The sequence below is a fragment of the Elgaria multicarinata genome, chromosome 3, assembly GCF_023053635.1.
Source record: "Elgaria multicarinata webbii isolate HBS135686 ecotype San Diego chromosome 3, rElgMul1.1.pri, whole genome shotgun sequence".
NCBI lineage: Eukaryota > Metazoa > Chordata > Lepidosauria > Squamata > Anguidae > Elgaria > Elgaria multicarinata.
Window position 1 is genome coordinate 139156533 of NC_086173.1, and position 20031 is coordinate 139176563.

A 20031-nucleotide genomic window follows, 5' to 3' on the forward strand; every position below is an offset into this window, starting at 1 on the left:
TTTCCCCCTCTTGGGTTTCCCTCTGCTTGCTTTTTCTGCCTTTTCTCTGCTTTCTTTCATTTTTCTTTACGCATGAAATCCTCCTTCCCCTCCTGTCTGACACAGTTTGCATCTTCTCTTTCTCGAAGTATATTTCCCTGATTTACTGTTACCGAAAGAAAGTGGCGGTGATGAAGGAACATCATTAAACTTTTCTCAATTACCGTCCACCAATATGAAAGCAATGTGCATTATAAATTATACATTACCTTTACATATTAAATGTCCCCTTGTGTCTTGTCGATACTTAATACTGTGAGCCTTTGCCCTCAAGTTGCCTTTTAAAAATTCTCCGTGAAGCATTTATTTTATTTTAAGTGCGACACAAGTGATAAATAATAATTACATGCAATTCCAAGCTGAACCTACAAAAATGTAATAGCGAACCAATACAGTTATTCTAGTGCAAATTATACTTGGCAAATCCTTCTGTGTGTAGCAAGTTGTAATCGGTGACAATTGTTTACTGTCGTGACAATGAATACGTCTCCATTTTTTTACCTCTGTCTGGACGAGGTAGTTGCGCTGTGTCCTGATGTGTTTCAGGAAACCCAGGACGTTAACTGTGCTTTTGTCTTTTATCTGTTGCAGCATACTGTCTATAACAATGTAGGTACCAGTCCTGCCAACACCAGCACTGACAAAAAAGATTCAAGAGAAAGCTTAGTTAAGAACCAATGAAAGATTGCACACCATGCTTAAATCCTAAAGTTGACATAAGATTCTTTATATTCACAAACTCTCACTCTCCAGATTTTCTATAATATATGATTATCAGCTTTCAATTTTATCTCAACTGCTGGAATGTTGTGTTTCCTCAAAGTTTCATGGGCTGACTGCATGAGAAGCTTTAGCTTTCATTTAAATTAGAAATAAAATTGTAGATTTATGGTTGTACACCTAAGCTTTGAAGTGCCTGCAGTGTACACAAAGCATAGTAGTTCCTGATAAGTCATCCATATCTACATGGGAATTTCCACTGTGGGATGTCCACTGTGGTACAGTGGTCCAAGTTGGATGTGGGTCAGAAACATTTCTGTACAAACTTTGGTTCAGTCATGGATTCTGTGAATGGCCTTAGTAAATTACAGTCCCTCAGACTCAGTTCTCTGCCATAATCCTCCCTGTTGCCAGGGTTACAGAGGAGCTCCCGATGTGCTGACTCTCCATTCACATCTGCTTTGTGCCCTCTGATTCATTAGACAATGCCCTGTCACCTTAGCTCTGGGAATCCATTTTGCTCCGGAAGGCAAGAGTGGAATAGCTGCCAGGGACAATAATTAGCATCTGGAATGCTGCACAGTGAAGAGCCACCCTGTCTGAACATGTCCCTGTGACTGGAGGACTCCTTTGAATGTCTAACCAGTTATCCTGCCATCACTTAGCTGACCAGTCATGAGGGGATCTTTTGAATTGGCCAGTAGCCCTGGTGGGGAAAATGACCTGAGCTTGAAGTGTTCCCACCTAACTACCAGGTGAATGAGATCAAAGCCTATGCAGCCTTATTCCAAGGACTATTAATAACTCCTTTTATTCTCAATATTGAACTAGACCATTTGAATAACTATCCAGATGTCAATGTAAACAAGAGCAGAGAGCCTCACTGCATCTTCTATTCAGGACTCAAAACCAAGTCTTCATCCCCTTTGTTTTGACCCAAAGGAGTTTTTGGATCCAATATATGTGTGAGCGAATTAATTCCCCCAAATTAAGTGTGTATGAACTCAGTCTCCCAAACTCAGAAGCAGCTATTCCCCATTCAAATAAGAGCTCAGTGCATAAACCTTTTGTTTGCACACCACACCCTTTTTAGTACTATATCTTATGTACACAACAAATTTGTGTATCAAGGTGCACGTGTGGGCAGGGACATGAGGCAGTAGTATGATGAATGAGATATTTCATAAAGTACTTAGCGTACGTATAAGTACAGTAAAATATGTACCTCCTATATGAACCTGCCTGGACCTTAACATCATCTACAGGGGCCCTTCTCCATAAGCCCCCGCCAAAGGAAGTGAGGCTGGTGGCTACTAGGAGGAGGGTTTTCTCCGCTGTGGCACCCTGGTTGTGGAATGAGCTCCCCAGAGAGGTCCGCCTGGCGCCTACATTGTATTCCTTCCATTGTCTGCTGAAGACGTTTTTATTTTCTTAGTATTTTAACAACTAATTTAACTTAAATTTAAACTTTGCTGTTTTAATTCCGTATTTTAATCTATATCAATCTCTGCTGTGTGGTTTTATCCTGGTTGTGCTTTTTATATTGTATTTTGTATTTGTGTATTTAGACTGTTGTTTGTTTTATTATGCTTTTCATGGTTTTAATTTTTGTGAACCGCCCAGAGACCTTCGGCTATTGGGCGGCATAAAAATGTAATAAATAAATAAATAAATAAATAAATAAATAAATAAATAAATAAATAAATCAGGCACACTACAATAGTCTACTGCATTTGTGGCATTAATCTACAACATGTTGACCACAACGTGAGATTCATCATAACGTGCAGTGCATACCTGCAGTGCACAAGCACTGGACCCATCTCGTTAGCCCTGGCTGCAGACGATCTTCTCACAAACGTCAGGACTGGCAGTGCATATTCAGGCACACCCATGTCAGGCCACTGTGTGTAGTGGTACTGAATGACCGTCCTTTCATTCTGACGTCCTTTAGGGTTCCCCTTTTGACCAAGAATGCACGAAACACATATGGGAAGAAACCACATTAGTTGGGGACTGGAGTTTACCATTCTTGGATACTGAGATAAGCCTTACCCAATATCTATCCTTCTTTTGAGTTGCTACAAAAAAATAGCAGTAAACCTAAGACCACTCTACAAATAGCAGTTTATTGGGGGAAAGGGTTGGGCTTTCTTGGTAGTAGAGCCTGTCTTCTACACACCATAGGTACAATGTATCACAGCATTGGTCAATTAATTTTCAGATGGGAGGTGCACAGTGCCCAACAAAAGGCACTGACAGAGCAACTAGCCCACAGGAGATATATTCAGCAGTGGGAACCCTGTGGTCTTCCAGATGTTGGACTACAACTCTCATTGTTCACCATGCTGTCTGGTGTGGATGAGAACTGGAGTACAATAACATCTGGGAGGCCTCAGTTTCCCCATCTCTGCTCTACAAACTGCCCCAAATTAATGAGAGCAAAAGCGTTTTCTCTTCTCTGTGATGAAGAGGGAAATTGCACAGGCAAAACAGTTGCCTAGTAATGACCCCCTTCTAGTAGCAGAATGATTTCTCAGATACCTGCTTCTGTAAGTTTGCTTTGTGCATGTAGGTGTTTGAGCAACCCCAGTCCCAATTTACCAGTAGGGATATCATCCCATGACAGAAACAATGCTCTTGTAATCTTGCATTTAATGGCTGGGCATCAAAAAGAAGTTTTCATTGCATAGTTTCTCTCGTCATTGGAACAATGCAATGGGGAAATATGTCTTGGCAAGATAAATATTAAAGAGAAAAGGGTCCTCTTTGGTCCATGAGTTGGCAGTTCAACATGTCAATGTTGCCTGGTAGTAACCACTTTCTAGGCATTCCTTCCTGAATTGTGATTCATCTCTTTCTGGATATCTCAGAAACAGAAAAAACTCAATGGTGCTGGAGAAGAACTACTCTACTTGAAAAGGTATGTAAAATCTAGCAATATTATTAGATCTTCTCCAATGAGTTCTGTTTTTCAGGGGAAGCTGGTTTACCTGTCTGACTCTTCCTCCCTTGGATTCTCCCTCAGTTGGATTGTAAGAGGCAGTTCTTACTAGGGGCCGATCTACACCAAGCAGGACGTAACACTTTTAAAACAGTATGAAAATGGTATATGTAATGTGTCCTGGGCCTGAACTGTTGTCACAGCCCTTATAAACTGTTATAAGCAGTAGTGTAGATCCTGCCTAGGTGGTGCTTTGCTGACATTAAGGTCATGACTGGATTTGCACCATTGCTATGACTTGTTGTGGCTTGAATAAGACTTGCAGGTGTCATCCTGAATATTCAAGCTGCAATTGTGGATTTTATGTCATCCAAACCCAGGGACCATGAGTTATGTGAGGGATAAAAACCTTCACAGAACCCAGGGTCCCTGAGTTTGGATAACATGACAAGCCTTATTTAAACCACAACAAGCCATAGCAACCTGGACCATGGGTTATGTGAGGGTTGTTTAACCCTCACATAACCCAGGGACCTTGGGTTCAGATGACATGGCAAGCCACAGTTGCGTAATATGTAAAAACCCTCTCCTGTACGCCAAACAATTCTGAAGGGGATATTTCATCAAAGAGCTAAAGCAGCCTCCCCCAACTTGGTGCCCTCCAGATATCTTGGATTACAATTCCCAGCATTTCTGACCATTGGCCATGCTGGCTGGGGCCAATGGGAATTAAGGCACCAGGTGAAGGAAGGCTGAGCTGGTAGATAGCTCTATGCGTCACACTCAACAGCAACATCCCAAGCCGGCATCCTTTGCCTTAGCCATGCTGCAATGGTGTTCCTCACCTTTTTCATTTTTGCATTCCTGACTGTGAAGCGGCGGACTGTGTAGCAAGCATGTACTTTTGTGCTCTTCAATGTGACAATGATATGGCCATATTCTTCACTGTTTTCTGTTGGCCAGTACTGGTCACATTTTCTCTGAGGAAAGAAAGGGTAGCACGAGACATTAGATTTCGAAGCAGGCTAGAGAACACAGGTTTAATAACAACCAGGAGTCTACCATCAGAGATCTAGCTGGTTATTTCTGTCACATGTCTAATAAGGCATAGAGAAGAGTGGAGCTACACTTCATCAGTGGCCCATGGGGGAAGCCCTGCCCTGCAAGACTGTGTCATCAGGCAGGAGTATTTCCCTCAGGCTCTGCTGAAGATGGTAGGTTGCCTTTAAAGAGGCGACCCTAAAAGTCACCTCTCTTTTCGGTTGTGTCTTACAGTAGTAATGGTGAAGGCTAGGGATGTACAGATGGTGCAAAATCCATTCTATCTGTGTTTCCTGGATGGTCAGACACCTTCCATTCCATTCTACACCAATTGACTGAATTGAATTTCTTTTTATTTCTGAATTTATGCTCATGCAAATTTATAGAAATGTGCATTTTTCGCAGTTTTAAAAAATTTTTGTTGTGCATTTTTCTATGACGAAATTTGCGCAAAATTCCCAAAGGTTAGGAAAATGGTCCATAAGTGTCCGACAAGGGGAAAACCGGCCCGCTGCAGCATCCATGAGTCGGTTTCATAAAAATCTGAACACATTTGGTTCCCCTGCAGATTTCTCCGACATTCCTAGTGAGGACTTAGCCTTCCCTTTTTTGGCCTAGGATGAAGGGGCAAATTTGGTTTGAGTGTTGTTGGGGAATAAATTACCTGATACCTTTTACTTATTGCTGATGTCATGAGGACAAGTGCCAATCCCTTTCTCAACCTCTTGCTTGGCTTGTAGGAGGAGAGTGGGCCTGGTTTAGAAGGTTCTGAATTTCCTTGACTGTTTTTTTTTTTTTTTTGGATACCTGTTATTGCTCTTTGTGGCCTTTACATATTTTTGCAGGTGTTTTGTGTTTGCTCTGGTATAGTAGCTGTGGAAGTGTAGGAGCATAGGAAATTGCCTTATACTGAGTCAGACCATGGCTTTTTAACAAAGCTTTTAATGGTTAAATGCACTAAGATGGCACATTGTTTTAACTGTTTTGTTTTACTACTTTTAAATTATATATTGTTTTAACTTGGTTTATGGTTTAAATTTACTTTTATCTGTGTATACTTACTGTTTTATACTGCATGCTTTTATCTGTATGCCACCCTGAGATCTTAATGATATAGGGCGGGATATAAGTGTTTTAAATAAATAAATAAATTGGTCCATCTAGACCAGTATTGTCGACACTGACCAGCAGTGGCTGGTTTTTCTAGCCCTACCTAGAGATGCCGTGGATCAAATCTGGGACCTTCGGCATACTAAGCAGGTGCTCTACCACTGAACTAGAGGCGTAAGAATTTACTACTAAGGTATTAAGAGTGTTTACATTTTTTACTACAGCTTAGGGGCGGTGTAGCAGGTTGTTATGAATTTTTATAATGTTGCTCTATTAAGGATTTTATATTTATTGATAGGTTATTGCATATATTAACAGTTAGGTTTTTATTTATGAAATGTTATGCTTGTAGTATTGTAGTATTGATGGTCTGTAGTATTGATGGTCTGCAAAGCTGTTCAGTATGCATTTGTTATTGCTAGTATAATTAATTCTTGTTCATGTTACTGCTACTTTATTATTGTAATTATCAAACTGTTATTATGATTATTGATCTTCACTATGTGTTGTTCCCATTGCTGTTGTAAGATGCTCCCAGCATAATTTGTATAGAAAGTCTCGATAATAACAAGCACAATCTCCTATTATATACCAATTTGTATTACAATTTACATTACAGTTAATGGGAAAAATTCCAGCCCTTAACAAATCTGAAGAAAGACAAGACATTCATGGGGAGAAGTGAGAAAAGTGGCTAGTGAAAAGCTGTATTGCCCTTACTCTTCCTTTTTCCACAAGGTTTGTAATCATGATGATAATTCCAGTGTTTTGCTCCCAAATCATTCTCCAAAAATCTTCAAATGTCGACTTTAAAGGTCCCTGGGTGGCAATGTAGGCTTTTGCTTTGTTGTAACCCTTCAAAGAAAACCACAATGCAAAGCAAGATGAAAGTATCTGTGTGGCACTCATATTAATAATGTATATATCGCAGAGATAGATGCCTTTCCCGCTGAACGTTTGAGGAGTTTGGAGCCGAAGTTAGTAAACAAAAAAGTCTACAAGCAGTAATGGCTTCTGTTTCTCCTGTAGGACAGTTATTTCTCAAAAGAGACAAGAAAGCAAAAAACAACTTACATCAACATAATTGGCATTAATGTAGTCACTGTGCTTCGAGTCTTTTCCCGGTAAAGGTCTTAACTTCACTCTACTGTGATCATCTGCAGGAAAGAAAAAGAAACACAACACACACAAGAAAAATGTCAGGAAATAAAATCTGATACAATCTATGGATTGCTTAGAATATGATTCATGAACTAGAGAACACTTAGAGAATTAATAAGCTAACTAAACCCTCCCTCCTCTTCTACCTGTTTCATATCAGAAACTACACCAGCGAACTAATTTGGTGGACAAAAAACAGTAGTCTCAATTCTCCGGAAGTGATCAAGAAGTTCTAGTATTTTCTTAGTATTTTCTTAGTCCATATTAGTGTAATACGTTAATTAGGTCAGCCAAAGGGTCACCAAAAGTGTTCAAGCTTTTGAGATCTCCAGAGCTGTTCATCCGGCAAGATGTTACAAAGAGCGACAGGGGATGGGAATAGGAGTAGAGTCATGGTGTCGGTCTGATTAGAGTCCCAAGATGGAGTGGTGGAGGCTTGCCTGATAAAGAGATCTGGAGCTTTTGAAAGCTTGCAAATTTTTAGTGACCTTTTGGTAGGTCATTAATAAAGGTATTACACTAATATGGACTTGGGAATTTTTTTAATATGCAACACAGCTACTTTTGCTTTTTGTGTATTTTTTTCTTGGAGCGCTTGAAAATGTGAACAGGCCCATTAGCAGATTTGGGAGGCAGCAGAATCCGAGGGACTGTCAATGAAGCACACTGGGTGAAATCCAATTAGTGACCCTCTGCCAACATTAACAGACCAGGAAGAGGAATGATTCCCTTCCACCCTCCGGCCCCCTGCACTATCCAAATCTGCTCCAGATTAGAAGATCCTGTGAAGCAGATTTTGGGGAGATGTGGGGGTTATAGAAGGGAATAATGAGTGAAAGAGAAAGTTCAATTGCATGAGCAGAAGTCTGCTGGATCTCAACTTCTGTTTTATTACAGCCTTCCCTTACATCGGCTTTCAGAGATTAGCATTCCTAGATCAGACAAAAATTTCATCCAGAACATTCCACCATAAAACCTTTAGGCAGGGAAGCACTTTCTAACCAAAACTCACAAGAATTTAATGTCAAACTATTAATATTATCCTTCTCAAAAAAGCCTGCCTGAGAAGGGCATTTTGTCTCTGTGATGAAAACTAATTTTTGTTCCTCTGACGAACCTCATGCAAATTACTGTTTGCTACTGTTAACAGCTTTCTTTGTTACTCACATGCTAAAATGTTGATGTATCTGTTTTTGTGCTTGTTGTCGAGGTGATTGGAATGTTCAGCAGTGATGCTCATGTCGGATGTACAGCGCTGTACTTCCTGTTAAGAAAACAATTAAATTGAAGAAGGCAGATGAGTGCAAAACATTGTGTTTGTCTCATTTCGCAAGCAGCTCATTCAGAACGTATTGAAATGCTGGGTTGTAATTGATTTTCTTCCCCCATGAGTATTCTTTCAGCATAATACAGTTTAAGCATACTCTAGTTCTATTAAGGATACTGCCTGCTTCCCAGTATCTGATAAAATCCACGATGATTAAAATTCAGTCAGGTGCAAAAACCCACACAAAGCTTTTACATCTGAATGTCTCTTCTTTAACATCGGCCAGAAAGGGCTACAACACGGTCATGAGGTTTTTGCTAGCCATTTGTCCATGGCCTAATAGAAAAATGGGCACTTTCAGAAACTAATAACAAACCAGCTCTCATAAATAAAAAGTTGTTCTGGCCCAGTTTTGTGCCATAGGGGTGGGGGACTCCAAAGCCCCGTGGAAAGCCCACATACAATGGTTGTTCCATAGGCCTGGGAAAAGGCTGAGCCTCTGCATAGAGCATACGAAGTAGCATTTTTAAAAGTGTGCACAATTTTTTTTAATTGTTTAACTTTTTTATTGTGAATATCAACAAACAGAACAGAAAATACATCGTGAAAACGGAAAAAACCCCATACATTGTGTATATAGAATTCTCATCATTTCCATCGTATGTACCGTTCCAGGGGTGGGGAAAGGGAGAGAGTTATAAAAAGGTTTCAAGAAAAGCAGTCCAGATATACATATATTTATCCACTTGCAAGTTGCGTCTATATAACACTCTTTCAAAAGTTGATAATGTGTACATTTTAGGGCTAACTGAATTTATAGTGTTTCAAAGAGGTCCCAATTTGAACAATGGACAAAATGCATTATTAAGGTCAAACATATAAGTAAAATGCATGTTATACACCAAAATGTATCCCCAAAGAGGAAAGCTAAGTAAATGAAGGGATGTTATAACAAATATCTTCTCTGTGATACAATAGTTGAATTGTATCCAGCAACACCACTGAGCCCCATAAAATGTGTTAAATTCAACAGGAGTTTCCCTTCCTCTCCTCACACTTGCAGCACCCCCACCTCCCAAATCTGCTCTGGAGGATCCTTCAACCCCCTCCCTGGTGCAAATCTGAGGGGTGCCTACGGGGCTGGGAGAGGGAAGAGAAGTTCAATCCATCAGTGGGCCCCATTCTGCTGGTGGATGGACACCAGTGGAAAACACCCATCACTGTTCAAACTCGAAACATTTCTATAAGTGTCATTTTCTTCAAGATACAAGTGATTCCTGGCTTACTGGATTTCATATTATAGCAATGGATTACTTTTGCAGGCATTGCCTATCTTGAATGCCTTCTCATAAATGATATTCAAATATCAAAAAATCATATGTGAGATAACATGAAACTATACTTTCCTGTGTTCCTCTTAATCAGAAACTTTAAGCCCTGGCATTTATTTAAAGCAGCCTTCCTCTACCTGATGCCGTCCAGATGTTTTGGAATTCAACTCCCATCAATCCCAGCCAGCACGGCCAATGGTCAAGAATGCTGGGAGTTGTAGTCCAAAACATCTGGAGGACACCAGCTTGGGGAAGGCTGATTTAAACTATCCTAATTCCATTATTAAGATAATCTAACAACAACGTAACATCTTAGTGTTTTAATATATTTAGGTGAATTGTGTCCAAAAGTGATTTCTGCAGGTGCCAACAATGCCATCCAGCATCCCAGGGTTACAAGGATGTCAAATGATTTGATACTCTGGGCTTCACATGTTAATACAGAAGCTTTCTAATAAGGGAAGTCATTAGTACTGGACAGCTGCTGTAAAGAAGGATCAGGAGCTAAGTGGCAGAGGGAATTATCAAGAGAAATTTTAGGAAAAGAGCAGATGTAACTAGAGTTCAGAATTATGCAGAAATGTCATATAGGAGCTGCAGAGAAATTTATAGCTTCCTCTCCAACCCTGTCCCAAAACATGTATATATTTTTTGAAAATACAAAATATCACAAATCCAAGTAAAAATGGAGATAATTATATTCAGAAAACCATAGTGGTCTTTTTGATTTTTAATGGACCCCAGAAATGTTGTTGTTTAAATGGATACTGTTGTTTTATACTGTTGTTTTTATATTTTTGATGGTTTTAAATTTTGTATACTTTTTTTTACTGTTCACTGTTTTTAACTTTTGTAAACCGCCCAGAGACCTTCAGCTATGGGGCGGTATATAAATTTAATAAATAAATAAATAAATAAATAAATAGCCCACCCACCCCGCATCATGACCTATCTCTGCAGTTCAAAAAAAGGAAGAAAAAGGAATTAGTGAAGGTGATGGGGTGAGAGACCTAATCCTTATATGGAATTAATGGAAACCAAAGGTCATAATATGCTTTCCCACATGGTTTAGTCGAAAAGGCCAGTAAATAGAGACTTACACACACTGCGCTCCTTTGGAGGCCAATGAAAACAATCTCCCAACGTTGAAGCCCCCATGCCCCCATTATGTAGGAAGAACATTTTACAGTGTGGTTAACAAGCCACCCTGCAGAAAATGCGCTGCACTCAGACAACATGGACTCAACCACGAGCTTGCCTATCACTCTAATGCCTGCCCACCCCCAACTCTCTCTGCTCTCTTCCTCCTCTCTTCTTTTTTTTTACACCTCCCTGTTCTCTGAAAGGAATTGCTTGCACCGAGAGGTTTGGAAGCTGAATGAACAAACAACTGACCTTCTAGATTCCAGACTCAGGGCATACCGGAGAAAGTGTAAACAATAATCAAGCTGATTGGCAACTCTAAAGTCTCAGGCACAAAACATCATATACACAGTCACAGGGCCGGCCCTACCATGAAGCATTAGGAAGCAGGTGCAGCAGGGAACGGAGTATGGGAAGAGCAGTACTCTCCCCCTCCAAAGGGTCTGTTGCTTCTTGACCCTCCTGGCCACCTGCATGGCCAGCCATGCAGGCAGCTGGCCAGACTATGAAGCAGCCGGTCACTTGCCTGCATGCCTCCCACCTCGCCTCCCATGCACCAGTATGCCTCCCAACCCAGCTGGCTCTGCTTGCCAGGCCACTGGCCAGCTTACTTCTCCTGGCCAAGATACGCATGCCCTCCTCACCAGTGTGTTTCCGGTAAGGTGTTCCCATCTTCAGGAGCTGCACGGGCAAAGTATTGTGAGAAGTCCCATGGGATCTCTCATGATATTGTACTGGGCAAGCACGTGCTGTGTGGCTCCTGAAGGCAGAAACATCTTAAGGGTAGTGCACTGGCAAGGTGGGCACATGTATTCCAGGGCAGAAAAAGTAAGCTGGCTGGCAGGTAGGTGCACTGATCAGGAGGTAGGTAGGTGGTGGGTCCCTGCTTCAGGTGGAGACCTGAAACAGGGCCTGGCCTGAACAGTTAGCTGCAGCAATTGCTGTTTGTAAAAGGAAGTGTCTTCAGGCATGAAAGTGAAAACTGAGGTTCAGTCATTCACCTATGGACACTGAGAGCTCCTCCAGTCAGCACTGGAGAAGTGAGTGTGCATGAAAGATTTATTTTCCTTTCGAAGGGACACATTTTTTTTTTTTAAAAAAAAAAGCTGTCAGAGGAAGACAAGTTGCTCAGTTCCTCCTCCAGCAGCTTCTCCTCATGCAGCTGATGGGAGGAAAGCTGAGCATTGGGAAAGAGGGGATTGTGGCATCTTGTTTCCTGCAGCTGACAGGTGGAAGAGCTGAGCAGTGGGGAAAAGGGGGCAGGTAAAGTTTAACGCAACCCCTTTCCGCTGCTGCTTCTGCCAATCGCTGCACAGAACAGGGGAGCAATCTTCATTGGAATGGGAGGGAGGGGAAATGCCAGAGGCTACAGGTGGCTGTGGGTCGCCCATGTCTGCTTTACAGCGTACATCTTAAGACCACATTTTGAAACTCTGAACATTAGCAGGAGGTGTATATAGATACGGAAGTTAACATTTGAAACGTCTTCAAAAAATCCAGCAACTTCCGATTTCTGACAATGACTTCCTCAATGTACACAATCTTGCATTTCTAAAAACACAGATGAACAGGTCTCCACACATTCTAATGGTTCTTACCTGAGAGGCTGTGGTATCCTGACAGTCAATACTTGAACCAGCTTACTAGGGATGGGCTAAAAAGACTGCCGCCGATTCATCACCGCACTCAAGCGTGGCAATTTGGGGTACACAATTTTGATTCCACTTCCGGACTTGTGATGTGACTCCAAAATAGTTTCAATGGGGGAAGGGGTTTACAATTCCAATGGTGTCTTATCACCCCCTCCCACACATTCTTCCATTTTTTCTTGGAAACATAGTTGCTTTTTTAATTTGTTTTAAATTGGTGGCTTTGTGGCTGTGTGGTGGCAGCCATTCATCCTTTCCAGGTGATGTGCTAGCATACTTCACACAGGCACTCTGGGAAGGAAGAGGGTGATGGTAGCCCAAGTTCCACTGGTGCTGCGCTACCAAAGCGGCTGAGCTTAAACATGGGGGGTGGGCAGGGGTGGGGGGAAGGAAATAAAAGCTTCCAAAACTACCACCACCCATCAGAACTGTAATTCCTCTCCCCTCCCCTGAATCATTTTCGGCCCCACCCAGAATAATTTCACTCCTCCCTTTTGCTTTACTTTGGTGTTTTAGTCAAAACATCCCCCAAATTCAATGGAAACCCCAAAATGAAAGGAAAGGAAATCAGCCCTACTACATACAGGCCTTAGCTAGACATAAGGATTATGCCAGGCAAATGGAGGGGTCATTCCTGCCTGGTCCTGGGATCCCCTGTGTGTCATTTGGATGCACAGGGATGATCCCAGGATATAGGCCTGGTCTAGCCATGGCCACAGTCATGACTCCAAGCAATTGCCTCCAAGCGCACACCAGCTGCATGTAGAGACAATGGTTTATGAACTGTTTCTGCCACGTGAACGCTGCAGACAACTCCCTGCATGGGAGCGGGAACAAATCCCCTACGAGGAAAGCTTACAATGTTGGGTACTTTTTAGTTTAGAAAAAAAGCAAATAAGAAGGGACCTGATAGGGGTGTATAAAATGTATGGTGTGGATAGGGAGCTATTATTCTTCCTTTCTCATAATACTTGAACCCGGTGTCATCCCATGAAACTGAACAATGGGAGATTCAGGACAGCTGAAAAGAAGTCCTTCTTCACAGAGCACATGAAATTCTATGAAATTCACTACCATAAGAGAGTCTTCAATTAGTAACCATTAATTCCTATGTCACTATTTGGGAAACAATGCCTTTATGGGGTTTGATTATCATCACCACCACCACCATCACCACCACTACCACCATCACTGTATATGGCACTTTACAGAGTAAAATAAAACAAAACAAGCGTCTCCAGTACAATTTAATGTTGGTTAATCTAATGTCTTGAAATTAATGATCCAAATTTATTTTAGAATATACTGTAGAATTAATTTGAATAAAGCCAGGGAGGGTTTAAATTTCCTCCAAAAAGCTACCATGTTAGGAACAGAATTTAGTATCTGTCATGGAATTATCTACTGAAATTTTAAATCATGCACAGAAAATGGATCAGTTGCCATTATATCTTGAAGGGCCTTTCCAAACAGAGTTGTTTTCTAAGGTCAGTAACTTTAATTAACCTTACTAATGCTTAGAGTTTATGGTTTTCTCCATTGTACTGAAGTCTCAGCTGGCCCATACAGAGCTAATAGAGAGAGGAGACTTGGGAATAGATGCTAAATCTCAGATTCACAAAAAGAGAAAGCCTGTTTGCAACTGACAGTTAATTTTGTGAAAATATTTGCCAAAAATCATGACCTGGGGGAAAAAAAGTAATTAGCATGTTTGAAGCCAGAAAATAGTGATTATGTCAGTTAAATATGCCAACAGAAATGTTTAAAATTGAATTGGTAAAGGCTTAATACAAAACAAAAAAAGTAGGAGTGTTCGTCTGAATTTAGGTCTCCTTCCAATATTCTAGTGAATTTGACGTAGTGCTAGTTTTTGGCTGACTGAGGAGAATCCAGGTTCAAATCTCCAATCAACTGAGAAATCCACTGGGTATCCTTGAGTCAGTCACTTAGTTTAACGTATCTCACACGATTGTTAGGAGAATAAAAGGAGGGGCTAGAAAGAGAGGAATAAAACATATAACAAACATTTGCTATTAATGGATTGTGACCTCTTGACATCTATCTGATATAAAGCCAATTTTTTAGGCTTATAAGATGCATGACATTTCTGCCAAACACCACATTTATTGTCTATTATCTGATATAATCAAATTTTACTTAAGTTGGAGGCTGCATCAAGTAGACAATTATCTTGAAATTGTGATTGAGACATTTTAATATATTTTAAAAACTGATAATAATAAAGTTGTGTTCTGTTAGAAGATTTCAACTGAGTTATAGCTTAACTGAGTTATAGCATCCGAATTTCTTCCACTTGTTCTCCACTAAGGGCATGTCTAGACGGGGCAATATCCTGGGGATCGTCCTGGTGTGTCCACATGATGCACAGGGCATCCCGGGAGCAGGGAGGGACGATCCCTCCCTTGCCCTGGGATATCGCCCTACCCTTTAATTTCGATTTTTCCCGCGGTCTTAGGATGATCCCAAGACCGCGAGACGTGTGGCCCACTGTCGCAGTTTTGTCCCAGCTCCTCACGAGTAACCGCGAGGAGCTGGGACCTGGGCACGGAGCTCTTCAGGAGCTCCATGCTTATCGGGGGATGGAGTCGGGGTAGCGGGAGGTTGTTTTTTTTAATTACTTATTTTAGCGAAGGTGCGCTCGAGCACTCATCTTTAGTTAAAAAAAAATCCAAAATGCAGGCGTGACGTCCTCTTCCTCCTGGGACGTCGCGTGCTGCGTGTAGACAATGGGGATGATCTCGCGATCATAAAATTGTGAGATCTTCCCACTCCACCCCCTCATCTAGCCATACCCTAACAACAGGAAGGCATTTAGGAAATAGGTTATGATGATCTCTGTCATTCTTTGGAAATAACAAACTGTTCCCATCAGGCTGGAAGTCTGATAAGTTCTAGGGCTGGATCATTGGATCAGTGGAGTATAAGCTACTAGATTTGTCCCTAGTGGCAATTTTTGGATCTTGAAGAGTAAGTTTTATGGCAGGATTGCTGTGGTGTAAGGTCTAGAATCATTTTTCCCTCATTCACCTTTTTGTCTCATTGGTTCAGGTTGGCTACCGCAGTGACGTTTGGCCACATTTGACTTCGCAGAATGTTAATTTTGTTTAAAGATGAACAGCTAAAGTTCTTATTATTTTGTCCACTACAATGTATTGTCGGCAACTCTAGAATCCAATGCACTTGGTTTTAATCAACCTTTAGTCACAGTTAAAATTATCTTGTGTCATTATGGCTAATTTAGCTTTTAATTATATTGTCCGTGCTAACACTGATTGGGATTTAATACACCCAGGTTTAATGAGTCATTTATTTTCAATGTCCCTCTGGAACAAGTTCCTGATTAGTTTTATAAACTTCATATATTCTTTTGCTAAATTTATGTGTAAAATCCAATTGCTACATGTCTGATAATATGACATAATGAGCTAGAAATTTCCCTGGAATGGCTGATTGCATAGACATTCTAATATAACTTCAGACAAGTGAGCAAGTTATGACCCCAACAGCAACACTATCATTGGGTTTCACTGCTGATCTAAAGAATCTCTGAGACAAAAAGAGAGTAAGCAGTAGCACGCATACTTGTAAGAACATGTACATACTTTCCTCTTCAATTAGTAGCAACATGGCAAGGTTTTGTACACTGCCTTCTGCACTGAAATGGGGAAAGGCAATCTGGACATTTCAGACATCAATCAATAAATGCAAAGCATGAGATTCTCTCCTATGGCGCTTTCAATTCAAACTAAATCCTGGCTCCTAAAGCTGCAAAATGTTTATGCACTGGTGTTACAGGGAAGAAATGCTTTGGGGTTAAACTAGGGTGGATGAACAAAAGGTATGAAGCCCAAGAGAGAGCTAGGTCCCCCAGCAGCTTTCTGCTGTGTCTTTTATGTAGACTCTATTATGTGTTCCTGAAAATGAAACAGTGTGCCTGTTCAGACAACATGTTAATGACGAAGGAGGAGGCAAAATCTGGTGCTCAGGACTTTCTGTCCTAAGCACTGGAGTTTGCCTCCTCCTTTGCCATTGGTTTACAGTGCCTTTCCCACCACATTTCTGCTAGGCAACACGCTAAACCATGGTTAGGTCACTAACCCTTTTGCAGAAAATGGTTCATGAGCGTGTTTAAACCATGGTTATGTAGCTACCATGCCTAGGAATGGTTCACATGACACGCTAAGTCATGGTTCACATGGCACACTAAGCCATAATGTTTAGCTCAAAATGCTTAACCACCGTGGCTTAGCATGTCATCTGAACAGGGTCAGTGGTTGCTCTACACTGGAGAAAGGAAGTGAGTGTTGCTGGAGTGAGGTTGCAACTACACTGGAGTAGGACTGGGAAGATTCAGGTTCAAATCCATACCCAGCCATATTCAAACCCATCTAGATGGCAACAGATAGGAGAAGGCTGTTCAGGTAGGCTGAGTATAATGATCTCTTGGCCTTCATTCTTCAGTGATCATTTCCCGAAGGACCCCAGTCTTATTAAAAATAAAATAAAATAGCTAATCAGAAAGCTATAGGCCTATGCAGATAATCAGCTTATATACTGGTGGAGCAGAAGTACACTTGCAATTGTCTCATGCGCTTCTAAAGACTGTAAGTAGCTATAAGGGCATTCAGCTTACAATTGTCCCTGTGATTGCAAATCTGGCTTTAGCATATTTCCTGATCACGGGGATGTTTGTAAGCCTACAAAACCTCTGCAGACCTTTGTCTAAAGGTCTTAAAGAAGAGCTCGGCACTGGGGGTGAGGCTTGTGTGCGCAACTTAGTCCAATTCCATTTCAGCTTTGCATGTGCAGGCTGAATACCTGCATTGAGCGAGTTGCCCCTGCAGAAGTGAAGTTAGCAAAGGCAGAATCCTTCCACCAAATATCATGGATTGCTGCTATTTTTCTTAGCATTCCAAACATTTTGCAGGAAAAGGCTCCAGGAGCATAAAGATAGTTGCAATTTTTGTGGGACGGAAGCTGCACAGCTGGTTTACAGTTAGTTTCTAAGTTGGGAGTCAAACACCACCTCCTGGGCCTCCATAGGCAGAAGACGAGGCTAGGAAGATTACATTCGCCACTGCTAATCTTTCTAGCAGAAGAGAAGACCAACCCACTAATGAATTCAAGTCAAAGCAAACAAAATTGTCTGGGTTCTAAAATCCAAAACACATTATACTGTAAACATTCAGTGCCAGCTCTTTGGGAATTCTCTTCTTAATCCGCTTTCATGAAACGTGAAGGACAGAACTAAGACAACCTCCTCCTTCCAATATTCTAATAAGAGCCAGATTAAAGTTACCAGAGGAGAGGAGAGACTTCTGCATTAAGTGTCTTCTCACACATAAATCCCCTCATGGCATGTATGCCCAGACCCTCTAGGAAGTTTGCTAAAATGCAGGCAGAAAATGTTGGAGCTCAGGACATACAGAAGAGTCCCAAATAAAGACAAAACTCTACCACTTGTCTCTTAACTTTGCAGCTTTTGCGAGCCAATCTAGTCTGGTTTTGAGCAAAAGGAAGGACTCCTTTGCCAGCCAAACGGTCCCAAGAGGAGCTCAAACTTTGGATATTTACAGAACGGCACATGCCATGTTTATTTATTTATTTAGAGTATTTTTATCCCGCACCTCAGCCAAAAATGCTCTCGGAGTGGCTTACAACTGATCAACAAAGAAGACAGTAACCCTGCCCTCAGGCTTACATTCTAAAAAAGACATGACACGCAAGGAAAAGGGGATGGGGAGGGAAGAGGGAGTTGTTGTTACTTCCATTTCCCTTCTCTCCCCTCTACCCCTTTCTAGACCTGTATATCATCCCTCTTACTTGGGGGTATTGCATTTGCCACAATTTAGGCTTTTCATGCCTTGGTAAAGCTGTAACAGAGGAAGTAATTTTTGAAAGGGTTCAATTATAGGCATCATAAGAGTAAAGCAGGACCATTCCAACAGCCCTACTGAAAATCTCATTTCCCCCCCTTTTCCCTCTCCACTCCCCTTTCTTTGTAATTTGTAAGCCTGCTGGCAGGGACTCTCCTTTTCTAGTGGATTATAAGCCACTCCAAGAATCTTTTGGGGGCTGAAGAATGACACAAAATACTTTAAATAAATAATAATAAACACCCCAAAAGCAAAACAAATGACCACTAGTAGTGCATCCAGTTTATATATTTGTTACAGATTTAAAAATTTTAAAAAATTCTAAATTTTAAAATTTTATAGATTTAATTTTTTTCAACATATACACATATAAACAGATTTTAAACTGTGAAATGTTTCAGTATAAAACATGCCTAATTCGGCTAATTTTCAAGAAACGATTGTTCTGAGAGTGACCACGTAGTTGAAAAGCAGCTAGGAATGCGGCAAACATATAGAAACCAGACGCTGCCCCGTGCATCACCGGGAAGCCTTAAAAATCATAGTCTACGTAAATCCCCTATGGGTTCATTCTAAGTTTATCACTGCAGAGAAAGGAAGGCTTTGGCTTTGAAATTACAGTTATAAAATCATATATGTCCTGTTAGTGGAGATACTGAACTTCAGAAATCAAACCTAATAGGCAAAACAATATTTACTGAGTCACTCACAGGCAGCACGGGAGATCAGCGTTCTGCACAGCCATTTCAGTCACACACCCCTCCGCTGCACAACGCAGACAGACGCTGCCTTGCTTTTGGTTAATGGCAGTGATTTCAGAGACAGATGAAGCAAAGCCCACTTTAAGTCAGTGCAAGTTTACAGATGTGTAGCTGATTATTTTGAATAATTAAATGGTGTCAAAACCAGCTGTGATGAATAGGACTGGGGCCTCAATTCATAAATAATTGAGGAGACGGCACCGCATTTGATCATTCCTATCAAATTCTGCTCTCCCGAGGATAAATGTTTGTCCTGAATATCATCAACATTGTTAAATGCCTCAATATCCTTGTTCAGTCATCCAGCCAACAGTCAATTTAACTAAATCACTTTTAACACCTCGCACAGCCGCTGTCCTCATGAATACGAAATGCTTGTGACTGGCACAATAGGGCTTTTCCTGTTATTTTGGTTTGGTTTTTGAACGATCAGACAGTGCAGTGAATCACAAAGGCTATAACCAAAAGGCAGCAAGAGCAGGCTTGAAAGGGCCACACTGAAGACAATGGTTGCAGCCTTATCTTTATTACATGGACCAAGGGGGATGGTTCAGCATCAAACTGGCAATTTGGTGCCAATATCTTATTTTGTAAATACAGCTGCCTTTTATGACTCAGTCATGCGCTTTTAATACTCGGTTACTAAAGCATGTCAGGCCCCCAAACTATATTTCTCTCCTCTCACCCTGGTGGAGTTGACACAACAGCTGCACACTAATTTTGGTTGAGAGGGTTTGAAGATCCCTCCTTCCTGACAGTATTTTCAAAGCCCAATTGTGGGCAAGCTGAAAGGAATGCAGGGAAACAGAACGGTTAATGCTGGCTTTTGGAATAACTGTTTTTGCTGATTAGAGCCTGAGTCTGCCACTGTCATTAAGCATGAAACAGTGTTTATGTAAGCCACATGAGCCTGTAAACCCACAGAGCGCACGTGAACCGGTTGTGCGCACAGCTGCAGAGCTGTCAGT

At 41.3% G+C, this 20031-nt stretch overlaps 1 protein-coding gene across 4 annotated transcripts in view; it reads right to left on the reverse strand.

Annotated features, from left to right (window-relative positions):
* Window positions 1–20031, reverse strand: part of PTPRG (protein tyrosine phosphatase receptor type G) — a 689896-nt gene that overhangs the window by 20402 nt on the left and 649463 nt on the right. For all 4 annotated transcript variants that reach the window (XM_063122069.1, XM_063122068.1, XM_063122070.1 and 1 more), the window contains 6 exons: window positions 8183–8279; window positions 6929–7011; window positions 6575–6709; window positions 4549–4683; window positions 2557–2720; window positions 541–676 (listed from right to left, as the gene is read on the reverse strand). In XM_063122069.1, the coding sequence (XP_062978139.1) occupies window positions 541–676; window positions 2557–2720; window positions 4549–4683; window positions 6575–6709; window positions 6929–7011; window positions 8183–8279 (750 nt within the window). The remainder of the gene's footprint in view (window positions 1–540; window positions 677–2556; window positions 2721–4548; window positions 4684–6574; window positions 6710–6928; window positions 7012–8182; window positions 8280–20031) is intronic.